Raw genomic sequence first — 13737 nt, 5'->3', positions numbered from 1 at the left:
ATTTATCTATGTTACAATCAAGGGAAAAAAATTTATTCATCCATTCATTGATTGTGTATTAATCGAACCACCGTTCTTAAATTAACACCGCTCGGGAATTCTCCCCGAAAACCATCGGTACTATAATTACAAAATTATTAACAGTTAGTTAAGTAATCATATGGTTATGTAAGATTTACAGGAACAAGTAAGATTGATGAAGATCACAGGATGAATTGAGGGGATGTGAATTATGAAATTTTATGTATGTGCCAAAATTATTTTTAGAAGTAATTCTGTATTGAACTTACAGGTTTAGTAGATTTAATAACAGAGATGAGATTTTATTCAATAGATATTCTACTAATGTTATAAATCCCCCCCAAAAAACTTCATTATGTATCACATAACAATGAAACAATAATAAAATGATTAAGTAGCATTCTATTTAATTAACATTTCCAAAAAAGTCTGATTTGTGTCGCGTCAGTAATTTGTCTAAATTTTTCAAATTTTAAATTTCAAATTTTAAAATTTTCAAGGTCCGAAAATTTTGCAACATGAATTAGCAAAGAAAAATACTCAACAGCTCATCGCTCATCTATTGAAATAAAAAAAAATATTCATGTAAAATATCTTCCGATATTAACTGCTATCGTGCAATATTTGTTAACAGAAATACTTAACTCCAAGACCACAATATAGTCATGGCTAAGAGAAGTAGAGCTGCAATTTTACCAAGTAATATCATCCTATTGCAGAATCTGGTGAAGCGTGATCCTGAATCTTATCATGAAGAATTCTTACAACAATATGCTCATTATGAATCATTAAGAGATATTTTCATTTTAAATAGTACTACAGGCGCCGAAACAGCACCAGTAGGCGATGGATCTACGAATGTGGAAAACAGTTCATCATCCAACAATGATAGTTCCACTACTCAATTAATGGAATTAATTGGGTTTGTTTCTCAAGTTTGTTCCTGTTTCCCTAAGGAGACTGCTAATTTCCCAAACGAATTAAAACAATTAATTTTAGAACATCATAAATCACTACCATTTGAACTAAAAGAAAAAATCATTACAAGTTTAATGATGCTAAGAAATAAGGATGTATTGTCAGCCGACCAATTAATTCAAACATTATTCCCATTATTAATTGCATATTCTTCACAAGGTAATGCCTTAACTATTAATTCACATGCCCGTGAATTACGTAAACTAATTTATGATAAATTGATTTCATTATTAAAGAGTTGTAATACAGGTTCTAAGAATCAAAAACTTAATAAATCTACCCAAGCAATTTGTTTCAATCTTTTAGAACAACCTGATTCATCAGGTATCTGGGCATCAAGATTAACAAGAGAATTATGGAGACGTGGTATTTGGGATGATTCTCGTACCGTGGAAATTATGACACAATCTGCTTTACATTCAGATGTTAAAGTTGCAATGTCTGGTGTTATGTTTTTCTTAGATGCTGATAGAGAAAGAGAAGAGAATTTCGAAGAAAATTCCGATGAAGAAGATGTAGATTTAGGTTCATTAAGACATAAGATGCAAGTGAATAAGAAATCTAGTAGAAGAGGTAAAAAATTGGAAAGTGCATTGAAAACAATTAAGAAGAAGAACAAGAATAAGAATGGATCCACAAATAATGGCTATTTAAACTTCAGTGCATTCCATTTATTAAGGGATCCACAAGGTTTTTCTGAAAAACTTTTCAATAAACATTTACAAGGTAAAAATGGTAATAAATTCACATTAGAACAAAAAATTTCTCTATTACAATTGTTATCACGTATGATTGGTACACATAAATTGATTGTATTGGGAATTTATACATATTTCTTAAAATATTTGACACCCAAACAAAGAGATGTTACTAAGATAATGGCTGCCAGTGCTCAAGCGTGTCATGAGCTGGTTCCACCAGAAACTTTAAATATTTTGGTGCGTAAAATTGCTAATGAGTTCGTTTCTGATGGTGTAGCCAATGAAGTCGCAGCTGCGGGGTTGAATACTATTAGAGAAATTTGTTCGCGTGCACCTTTAGCCATCGATGAAACTCTATTACAAGATTTAACTGAATATAAGGGTTCGAAGGCTAAATCTGTGAATATTGCTGCCAAGTCATTGGTTTCTTTATATAGAGAAATTGCACCTGAGATGTTAAGGAAGAAGGATAGAGGTAAAGTTGCATCTATGGAACTCCAAGAATCTAAGAGAAATAAAGATCAAACTACCAAGAAACCTCAATTTGGTGTAGAGATGAATTCTGTATCTGGAATCCAAGGGATTGAATTATTGGCTCAATGGAAGAAAGATCATGATACCAATGATGAAAACGGATCAGATGCTGAAAATGATGATGCTAATTGGGAAGTGGAAGAAAATGATGAGAATGATGAAAGTGATGTGGAAGGTGAATGGGTTCAAGTAGAAAGTGATAAAGAATATGATGTTAATATGGATGATAGTGATGAAGAGAATAAGAAAGATGAAGATTCTGATTTGGACTTGAGTGATGATGAAGGAACAAAGGACGAAACTAAAGAGACAAGTAAAGCAAAGGAAGAAGAGGAAACTATTAAGAAGATGAACCCAGAAGATGCATTCCGTGAATTGGCTTCCACACGTATCTTAACTCCAGCAGACTTTGCCAAATTACAAGAATTAAGAACAGAAGAAGGTGTAGCAAAATTAATGGGCATGAAACGTATTAATGAAGAAGTTGTTGACTCGGATAGATTAGTAGGTCCTGTTAAATATAAACAAACTCGTGAAGAAAAACTGGCTAAAGTCATGGAAGGACGTGAAGGACGTGAGAAGTTCGGGTCAAGACGTGGGAAACGTGACGACACCCTGAGATCCACCACCAATAGAGAAAAGGCCAGAAAGAAGAATTTCGTTATGATGATCCATAAGAGATCTGTTAGAGGTAAGGCCAAGATGTCTCTAAGAGACAAACAGAAAGTCCTGCGAGCACATATCAAAAAGCAAAAGAAGAAGGGCTTCTAACCTTTTATGCACACTGCACTATTACAATATTATTATACTATATTATACCATACATTATATACTATATACATACTCATCGATGTACAATATTTACCAACACGTAACCCTATTACATAACCCTGAAACCCCAGATTCCAGCACACATAGCCCTACCGTGCACGGCGCTACCATCACGTCCGACATTTCCGCTTACCGTCGAGGCTGTTTTGCACCCGCCGCACCACTCCACCCCTAACCCCGACGGGTGTGGCCGAGAAATCCCGGGACTACTATATAAAGAGCTCAAGACGCAAATATTTTCATGTTAATAATAATAATGATAATAATCTATTCACGTTTTATTTAAAACAAAAAAAAGAAATTCAAGTAAGATAGAGAGATACTTATCACCACTAAGTATCGTTTATTAACTTTAATATACCATACAATTGAAAAACATACAAGATGTTGAAGTCATCTACTAGAACTTTACTAAAGAAATGCCCCTGTGGAGGGGCTTTTGCCAAAAATTTCCCAGCTACTACCGGCTTTACCTCTGGTAAACGTCATTTGTCGATCCAAGAATATAGATCAGCTGAATTATTGAGAAAATACGATGTCGGTACTCCTAATGGGGGTGTTGCCAAGACTCCAGAAGAAGCTTTCCAAGTTGCTAATGATTTGAAAACCTCTGATTTGGTTATTAAAGCTCAAGCTTTGACTGGTGGTAGAGGTAAAGGTCATTTCGACACTGGCTTCAAGAGTGGGGTTCACATGATCTCTACCCCTGAAGAAGCCAAATCTATTGCTACTGAAATGTTGAACCACAAATTGATCACAAAGCAGAGTGGTGAGAAAGGTAAGTTAGTCACTGCTGTTTATATTGTGGAAAGAAAAAATGCTACTAAGGAAACTTATCTATCGATCTTAATGGATAGAGTCAAGCAAATGCCATTGATTATCTCCAGTAGTCAAGGTGGTATGAACATTGAAGAAGTTGCCAAGACTCAACCTGATGCTATCAAGAAAGTTTATATTAAACCATCTGTTGGTATAACTCAAGAACAATCTTTAGAAATTGCTGAAAGCTTGGGCTTTTCTTCCGCAGAAGCCACTGAGGAAGCTGCTGGGGAAATTGCCAAGTTGTACAAGATCTTTAGTGAAACTGATGCCACTCAAATTGAAATTAACCCATTAAGTGAAGTTAGTAACGATCCAAACCGTAAAGTCATGTGTATGGATGCCAAATTTGGTTTTGATGATAATGCTGCATTTAGACAAAAGACCATTTATTCATGGAATGATATTGAACATGATGAAAATAAAGCCACTACTCTTGCCAAACAAAAGTATGATTTGAACTTTGTCAAATTGAACGGTAACGTTGGTACTCTGGTCAATGGTGCTGGTCTTGCTATGGCCACCATGGATGTCTTACAAACTTACGGTGGCTCTCCAGCCAATTTCTTAGATTGTGGTGGTGGTGCCACTCCAGAAACTATTGAAAAGGGGTTGGAATTGATCACCAACACCGGTAACAATGTCAAGGCTATTTTTGTCAACATCTTTGGTGGTATTGTCAGATGTGATTACGTAGCAAGTGGGTTAGTTAATGCTTGTAAGAATTTGAACTTGGATATACCAATTGTGGTTAGATTACAAGGGACCAATGTCGAAACTGGTATTGAAACTTTGAAAAACTCTGGGTTGACTAACTTGTATCCTTTCTCTGAATTGGATCCTGCTGCTGAAAAAGCTGTCTCATTTACAAAATAGGTCTCAACTATGCGTATAACAAGAGTTCGATTTTTTTTCACTATTCTACACATATAAATATTCTATCCATATTCTATATATTCCTTATATATTCTCTCTATATTCTATTCTATCCAAATCGAATCAACTCATATTGATTGATCGATCTATGTATGAAGGTCACACATTTTAAGAACTTGATAGATTTGCAGGTGTTTCGGGAGTTTTTTTTTTTGATAAATCTACAATGTATCCTCTCGCTAGTGTTGCGATCGATACGGCATTGATGCCTGATTTTTTAAACAATATTATTTCGTGTATTTTATTTTTTTCTATTTTAGTCTTTTTTCCTTAGCGAATTTGATTCTTTAATTAGAATTAACTGGAAATAAAAAAAAAGGTAGTTGAGGTGTTGGTCATTTTTTTTTACCTCGTGAATTTATTTTACCTAGCATATTTTTTTTTTACCAGGACTAGCCCAATCTATTTTCCTATGAGGGGCTAACGATTCAGTTCCTTCCACTTAGTTAATTTAAACGACCAAAATGCTGATAATTGGCCAAGAGATTTTTGCTGTAAGGAAAAAGAAGTCTCCGTATCTTGGATCTTAAATTCGATCCATTTTGATCTTTACTTAATAGAGAGAAAAATAAATGAAAATAACGGATCAGGTCAGAAATAGTAGTTCTTGAAAAAGGTAATAAATTAACTAAAATAGCGAAAAAAAAGTGTTAAAAATATACACAAATAATAATAGCTATATTTGGATAATAAAAAATTGACTAATTTTAGAGTTCTAGACCATAAACTCATATATGCTATATGTTTACTTTACCCAAATATATCATATATATATGGTAGCAATAGTTTTAGTAGTATCATGTTAAGCATGTTTAGTTATATTTTGGGACCGAAACAAGCACTATAGTTCCCGGAATGTTATCATATCTTATTTACCAAAAAACAACAAATACAAAGGAGGGTTGGCCGAGTGGTCTAAGGCGGCAGACTTAAGATCTGTTGGACGGTGTCCGCGCGAGTTCGAACCTCGCATCCTTCATTTTTGCCTGAGACCTCCTATATCACGTGACCTATAGGAGGCACCCTCTTATTAATAAGAGATAGTTTTTTTTGTAGGATCTTAAAGGATCAAACACGTTAATATATGCTTGTATTTTGATCCTTACAAACCAAGAAGTAGGCAACAGCGCATTTTTTTTTTACTTATCATGTAAATGTGCTGTATAAGATATATCTTCTTTTAGTAGTCATATCTATAGATAACACTATCGTAGGTCATTAATGTAATATACTATGGCGTTTTATAACCGGTTTTTTTCTCCAAATCGTAGAACTCCACTACTCATTTGATCATGTTGCCTTGAAGTGTGGGGCTAATTAATTAATGAGAAAACAATGGGTTTTTATCTCCGAAGAATGTAACCGCCAATCCGGGAAAAACTTGGGGAAGGCTTAAAGTATTTAAATATGACAAAGCAAAGAGAATTTCAGAATAAAAAAAAATATTTGAGATCTAGCAAGACCAAAACACTATACAAATAAGGATTTTTTTTTTAAAATTCACATATAAACATATACATCTATCTATCTACCGATATAATGAATGATAATTCATGCCAGAGCAATCCAATAAATGTATTACTTAAAACTAACGATACTAATAATAGGGGTTTTTCATTACATAATTCTCCGCTGACGAACACTCAGGCCAATAATAAAGGTTATAGTTTTAAGCGTAAACAAAGAGATAATTCTCTAGAGGTCAAATTCTGGGGACAAAAGAAAAGAAATCTAAATTTTCAAGATGGAAGAATTCCAATCGATCTTGAAAATATTCCATTACCCCAACGAAATTATGATGTATCTATTTCAAAGAACCAACAAGAACAAAGACCACGTTCTGATAATCATCAGAGATGGATAGAAGATTTTAATAATTTGAGTTTGGATCGTAAACAATCAAGTTTTAAAGAAACTCTGATAAATCCAGATTATATAGTGAATTTCAAACAATCATATAACACCAATAACAATGGACATTATCTATACTCAAATCAACGGTATAATCCCTCGCAGAAATATAAAAGCATACCTGTACATATACCTTCTCAATCGCCAATTGCCGCTACTAATACCGCCACCAATATCCCAACTAATAACCCCCCTAATAATGACAATCTTAATAATGAACCTTTGATTGTTCAAGAAAATATTCTATTAAAATACCCTGACGATGAAATGAAACAAATTGCGCAAGAAATTTTAAATAATCATGACCAAACTTCTTCTAATGAAACTAATGAATTATCTCATGCATTAAATAATACTAATTTTTTCAAATATTTAGGCCAACTAACAAACAAAGAAAAGGAGAATTGACCTCAAAAAAATACAAACAAACAAACAAACCAAAAACACTTTTATATTTTATTCTTTATACGTTAATTAATCAACCATCATTTATGAATTGCCATTTGGGAATTATCATCTGTGATATTATTCTTTATAAAATTATATATTCTAAATCTATAAAAATTAAAAAAAGGGCAACAAAAAACAAAAAAAACTGATTATTTAACTAAAATTCAATTTATTATCACTATTTCTTCGACTATTTCTTCGACTACTTAATCGACTATTAGTTTCACTACTACTACTAGGATTACTGGTAGAAAATTGTTTGAAATTCGGAGAATTTACTCTAACGGCAGTTTTAAATTGTTTAAATTCCGAACTTCTTAAGATATCATTAGGGTTTTTACTATTTTGAGTTGCATTAAATTTCATATCATCACAACTACTAGATATTCTTATTCGAACATTCGATGATGGATTTAATGATGACTTGCGCCCCTTGTTATTAGTATTATTTTTCGATGATGAATCTTCCCCCTCCGTTTCGTCAATTCCTAAAAGTCCTGCTTTCACATCATTAACGAAATTCCAAAGAGAATTAGATACCGCTTTCCCAATATCTAACTCATCATCATTATCATCATCATCATCATCATCAACCTCATCTTCTTCATCAAATGAAGATTGTAAATCTGTCTGACTCCCAATAGATGCCATACTTCGGGGTCTAATATTATTTGAAGTGGGTAAGTCATCAAAGAGACTTTTATCCATAGAATTTAATAAAGATAATGATTTAGACCACATTGAATGATTTGCATTATTCTCTTCATCCGTCATTTCAATTGAAACGGAGTGGTTAATATTAGTCGTTAGTTTTTTTTTCAAATTATCAATTTCAATTTTTTCCAATTGGAATTTTTTCTTTTCAATTTGAATTAATTTATTTAAATGAATGATTTTAGATTTTCTTTCCATTATCTTCATCTCTTTGGCCGCCAATAATTTTAAGATATCATCGTTGCTATTATTTTTCATTTTATCATCATCATTCTTCACCTTTATCGATTCATTCTTTACCCTTGTTTTACCTCCTAAAGGACTGATCATTATATCTTCTTTACCATGACTACGAAGATGATCACTAGAAGGTTGTACCGATGGGGTTGAACCTGCTAATGGATGATCAGGTATTATTACAGTATGCAACAAAGATTTCCTTTTATTGGCCACATCTACCCTAGATAAAGATGGAGAAATGGATTTCCTATTTTCAGCATTGGCCTGTAAAGTATCATCATTACAATCTCTAGTTTTTAGAGCAGTATTATTTGGAGTGGTGGGTAAAGTCTCACTCATTATTAGTCCATAACCAACTCAATTACAACCGTATACACTGCTACCGATGTAGTTGGAGGATAAACCATAAATCATCACTTAGACTTACGTTGAAATAGTCTTCGATAAGAATGCTATATTAGGCTCGGTCCAGTGAAATTTCACTAATGTTGAAAAACTCCTATACTAAGAAAATACATGCAAAAAAGGTTTTAAAAACAAGAGAATTTTTACAACAAATCTTTTGGCAAATAGTTTTACATTACAACTCCACAACCTATAAATTATTAAATACCCAATAATACTTCCTCTATCATATTGTGCCTTTATCTCAAGAACAATTACTGGCGAGCAAAGGTCACTGCACACGACGCGTTCGCATTCCTTTTTTGCCAATTTTTTCAATTTTGGCGATGCGATGGCTGTGAAAGTTAATGGATGTTGTTTGTTGTCCTTTGATCCTAATGATCATTATCATGATAATCCTGCCAAATGCTAATACCTTACCACATACCAACCTTCTCAACAAAGAAACTGTAAGTAGGACTGAAAAGTTCGAACACATTCATCAATTTTAAAGTAATCTGAAGTTTGTTAGATAATAGAGTTTCGTACAACTGCTTGAAAAACCACGCACCGTTTGTATAGCGTTAATCTGTGGTATATTTTTTTTACTCATTACTGCCCCTGAAATATTAAGGCCTCTCGCCCCCCCTACATTGTTCTTTTATTTGCTTTTGGATTAGCGATTCATCTGTAATATTCTCAGTTTAATTCATTTCTAGTTACCGGCTAGCTTAAAGAATTTAATATAAAGCTCCCATTTCGGTTTTCTAGTGTTGTAATTTTTTTTTTATTTCATTCTGTCTTTTTTTATTGCTTTTAGGAGGAATAGAAATCATTATATCCTGTGGTTTTGCTACTTAGATAATTAGACATACATTATTACATTGCATTTCTTTTTTTCTCTCACTACTACATTCTCTCATTTATATTTCGCTGCATTTGTAAAGTATTAATCATTCTTGTATCGTGAAAAAACAAAACAAAACAAACGGCAACATAATTCAGTTTCAAAATGGCTCCTTTCAAATTCGGTAAGAAGCTATCAAAGGATAAAAAACAAGAACTACACCTCCCACATCTCCACTTCCTAGCACTTCTCGTTCTGCTTCAGCTGCAACAACAATCAATTCGTTGAATAATTCCAAATCTCCATCAGATTTTACAAGCCCTCCATATTCTGGCAATACAAGCACAAATACTAGTATAAGCAATATTGTAAATGGTAATCAAACTCCAAGCACAAATATAGGTACAAATTATAACAATAATAGTAATACAATGAACCGTGGTAAATTTTCATATCCGAATCAAACATCTCGTTCTGTACAAGTGTTAGTTAGCCCAAGTCGTCCATCAACAGGCCAAAGAAATTTATCTAGTGTCTCTCAAACAATTCATGGTGTTTCTACAAATCCTAATAATTTAAATGAATATACACCCTGGTGTCGTTATAAACTTCATAATTCTCCCTTCCCAAGGTATCGCCATGTGGCATCATCTGTAGTTTCTTCTGATAATAAAGTCTTCGTCATCGGTGGGCTACATGATCAATCTGTTTATGGTGATACTTGGATCATTTCAGAAAACACAATTAATATTAATTCGCCTGCAACTATGCATACCCCAACATCAACAACAAGTACAACATCAAATATTTCATTCTCTTCGAAAACAGTAGAAATTACCGAGTATACGCCTCCTCCACGTGTTGGTCATGCTTCTACTTTGTGTGGTAACGCATTTGTTATATTTGGTGGTGATACACATAAGACTAATAAAGATGGGCTAATGGATGATGATATTTATTTATTTAATATAAATTCTTATAAATGGACTATCCCACAGCCTGTAGGCCCTAGACCTTTGGGTAGATATGGTCATAAGATTTCAATCATTGCAACTTCTCAAATGAAAACGAAATTATATGTTTTTGGTGGTCAATTCGATGATTCTTATTTTAATGATTTATGTGTTTATGATTTATCCTCTTTTAGAAAACCTGAATCTCATTGGGAATTCTTAAAACCAAAATCATTTATCCCCCCTCCATTAACTAATCATACAATGGTCTCTTATGATTATAAATTATGGGTTTTTGGTGGTGATACACAACAAGGTCTAATTAATCAATTATTTATGTTTGATCCGGTCATTAATGATTGGAGAGTTGTGGAAACAACCGGTGAAAAACCTCCTCCTGTACAAGAGCATGCTGCTGTTATGTTTAATGATTTAATGTGCATTATGGGAGGGAAAGATGAACAGGATGTTTATCTAAATTCTGTTTATTTCTTAAATTTGAAATCATTGAAATGGTTTAAATTTAATGATTATAAATTAAATATTCCCCAGGGGAGATCTGGCCATTCAATTACTCTTCTAAAGAATAATAGATTATTAATCATGGGCGGAGATAAATTTGATTATGCTCGTTTAGATGAAAGTGATTTACAAACTTCAGATGTTGATATGGGAAAAGGAACTATATTATATACTCTCGATTTATCTAGATTAGAAATTGAATGTCCTGGAATTTTTTCAACTGATAAAGATGCTATTACTGAAAGCACTACCTCCACAATTACCCCAATTAATTCAACGCCAACTGTGAATCTCTCAAATAAAAATCTAATTACACCAGTAAGCACACCACAATTATCAAATGATAGCAGTAATTTGATAAAATCTAACGATTTACAAAATAATAGATATGAAAAATTTACTGGACCAACTCCAAATATTAATATACTAACTCCATACGCAAATAGTGAAAACCAAAATACTCCTCTTCAAAATATCATTCAAACACCAAGTTCTAGCAATGATAAATCTAATGTTGTGTCTCCAACACCACAATCATCAATAACAGCTACTCCATCAGGGGCAACTAGCACCACATCAGCAAATACAATTAACGTAACACCATATGCAACATCTACAACATCTCCTTCCATCACATCAAATCCAACACCTGCTATTCCAATTAACCACATGCAACAATTACCCAACATTACTAGCCAACCTTCCTCTACCTCTCATGCTCCAATTACATTTAATGCTACTGAGCCAATTACAACAATTCCATCTTTGAGTAATCAAGAAGAAAATTTAACTGATAGCACCCAAATTCCTTCTACCTCTACTCTTCTTGGTACAAGTTCTTTAAAACCCACAACCACTGAAGATTCAAAAGTAAATGGACTATCTCCAACCAAAGTGCTGGTACCTTCGGCACTAAATAATGAGGCTAATGGGATGAACAATATTGATTCAACCGATAAATCATCCAATTTTGAAAAGGAATCTTTAAAAACTGCCCGTGATTTATCTAATACTAGTAAATCAGTACATTCTGCTTCGCAGGCTAGCGATATTGACGATATAATCAATGGCGAAATTGGTGTTGCCACTATTGCAAATTCTCCATCAAAAGCAGCAGTTAAATATGAAGCTCCAAGCATATTAAACAAAGTAGTCGCTGATTCTATTGCCATCTCAAATGATTCAGCCGCTACAACCTTGAATGAAGAAATGTTCCCTGAACTAAAATCCGATACTGAGCTACAAATCAAAAAGCCTATTGATAATGCCTCAGCTAATGAGTTGAACCACATTAATGAAGGACAAACACCTGCTATTGATATGAACACTGTTACTATCGATAAAAAAGTATTGGAGAATATAAGAACTGAATTATCCGATTTAAAAGAATTAACTCAAAAAAAATCAAGAGAAGCAAGTAATCACGTCAAGAATTTAGAAGAGGAAATTAACAAATTGAAAATTGAGAATAAAAATTTATCAAATCCAAATTCTTCACAATCAATTTTAATCCAATCAAAGTATGATGTACTGGAAGCTGACAATAAAGTATTGAATGATCGTTTAGCTGAATACGAGGATTTATTCGGCTCTAAATTTTTGGACATTAAAAATCTAAATGATATAGTTAAAGCCCAAAATGAAAAAATTATCAAATTAGAAGATAGCAATTCTACATTAAAAGCGGAAAATCACACTTTAAAAGAAAAGCAAAACCATGAAGATACTGAATTTAGAAGTCAGATAAATTCTTATTCGGCCAGTATTGATAATTTATTGAAGGAATGGAATAACAGTAGAGAACTCACTACATCACTCGATAATAACCATCCAGGATCTACTTCTACATCTCCTACAACTAGTTCCAAGTCTTCATCGAAAGAAAATGGTACAACTGCCCCAACATTTTTCCGAGTTAACTCTTCACGTCATGACGCTGTCATTGATAAACTCCAAAAAAGATTGGAAGATGCTCTAACTTTAAATAAAGAATTAACTGTTTCTAATGATAAATTGAACAATGACGTAAAAGCTCTAAATGAAAAATATCTAACATTAAACAATAGCTTTATGTCTAAGAAAAATGAATTTACTGAGATTGAAAAGAATTATAAATCTAGTCTAAATTCAATGCTAAATGCAAACAAAGCTTTAGAATTATCCCAAAAGGAACTAACAAAATATAGGGAAATGAATGGAAGATTACAAAAAGATTTAGAAGAATTGCAATTTGATAAAACTAATAATGCCAAAAGAAATATCTCTGAAGCATCTTCATTCTCTAAGAACAGTATCAACAACGATTCTAATGATGATAATTCTAACACCGATTACAGAGAAACTCATTACAAAATGAAAATTAGTGATCTAAAGGCCGAGCTATTTATCATTAAGCAAGAAAGAGATAATCTAAAAGAGGATGTTCATCAAATGAAGAAGCAATTATATACTTTGAATGAAAGCGACGAAGTTTAACAGCGCTACATACAATGTAACTTATTTCAACTACTTTCCAAATACACTCCCTATATTTCTTTTGTTTAATATTATTTAATAAACATTCATTTTAAACCCTAATAGACTTTACAAAATTTCCAGCCTAGTTATCTTTTATGCTCCAGTTTATTCTTTTATCTTATTCTATTGTTCTCCTTTTTTTTCTTATGTGCAACTTATTTTCTAATTACATCACTTTTTACTCTCTCTTAGCACCAAATTTTTGGTCGCTTAAAGCTAATTAATTATTGTTTTTGTCTCCTACTCCCGTTTTTTTTAAAACCAACCTTAATAACCATCCGTGAATATACTTACAAATGTGCTATAAGCTTATTTTGCCATCACAATTTTTTATTTTATTCGTTTTTTACTATATTCCTGTTGCTTTGTTTTGACTCTA

At 32.8% G+C, this 13737-nt stretch overlaps 5 protein-coding genes and 1 non-coding gene across 6 annotated transcripts; 5 read left to right on the top strand and 1 right to left on the bottom strand.

Annotated features, from left to right (window-relative positions):
- Nucleotides 1-686: 686 nt before the first annotated feature.
- SDA1 (Sda1p) lies at nucleotides 687-3005 on the top strand (the record flags this gene model as incomplete). The annotated part of the gene is made up of 1 exon (XM_004179921.1): nucleotides 687-3005. The coding sequence occupies one exon, from the start codon at nucleotides 687-689 to the stop codon at nucleotides 3003-3005; it is 2319 nt and encodes a 772-aa protein (XP_004179969.1).
- A 444-nt stretch (nucleotides 3006-3449) lies between these two features.
- LSC2 (succinate--CoA ligase (GDP-forming) subunit beta) lies at nucleotides 3450-4760 on the top strand (the record flags this gene model as incomplete). The annotated part of the gene is made up of 1 exon (XM_004179920.1): nucleotides 3450-4760. The coding sequence occupies one exon, from the start codon at nucleotides 3450-3452 to the stop codon at nucleotides 4758-4760; it is 1311 nt and encodes a 436-aa protein (XP_004179968.1).
- Nucleotides 4761-5716: 956 nt separating this feature from the next.
- Nucleotides 5717-5799, top strand: TBLA0Ctrna16L. The gene has a single exon. It is a non-coding gene; the product is annotated as a tRNA-Leu (tRNA).
- A 560-nt stretch (nucleotides 5800-6359) lies between these two features.
- On the top strand, nucleotides 6360-7139 carry TBLA0C06550 (uncharacterized protein; the record flags this gene model as incomplete). The annotated part of the gene is made up of 1 exon (XM_004179919.1): nucleotides 6360-7139. One exon carries the CDS (start codon nucleotides 6360-6362, stop codon nucleotides 7137-7139), a length of 780 nt encoding a protein of 259 aa, XP_004179967.1.
- Nucleotides 7140-7334: 195 nt separating this feature from the next.
- On the bottom strand, nucleotides 7335-8474 carry TDA11 (Tda11p; the record flags this gene model as incomplete). Its single annotated transcript, XM_004179918.1, has 1 exon — nucleotides 7335-8474. The coding sequence occupies one exon, from the start codon at nucleotides 8472-8474 to the stop codon at nucleotides 7335-7337; it is 1140 nt and encodes a 379-aa protein (XP_004179966.1).
- A 1323-nt stretch (nucleotides 8475-9797) lies between these two features.
- On the top strand, nucleotides 9798-13316 carry TBLA0C06530 (uncharacterized protein; the record flags this gene model as incomplete). The annotated part of the gene is made up of 1 exon (XM_004179917.1): nucleotides 9798-13316. One exon carries the CDS (start codon nucleotides 9798-9800, stop codon nucleotides 13314-13316), a length of 3519 nt encoding a protein of 1172 aa, XP_004179965.1.
- Nucleotides 13317-13737: the final 421 nt, after the last annotated feature.

This window comes from Henningerozyma blattae, chromosome 3 (genome assembly GCF_000315915.1).
Source record: "Henningerozyma blattae CBS 6284 chromosome 3, complete genome".
In the NCBI taxonomy this organism is placed as follows: Eukaryota; Fungi; Ascomycota; class Saccharomycetes; order Saccharomycetales; family Saccharomycetaceae; genus Henningerozyma; species Henningerozyma blattae.
This window is presented reverse-complemented; position numbering and strand designations above follow the sequence as displayed.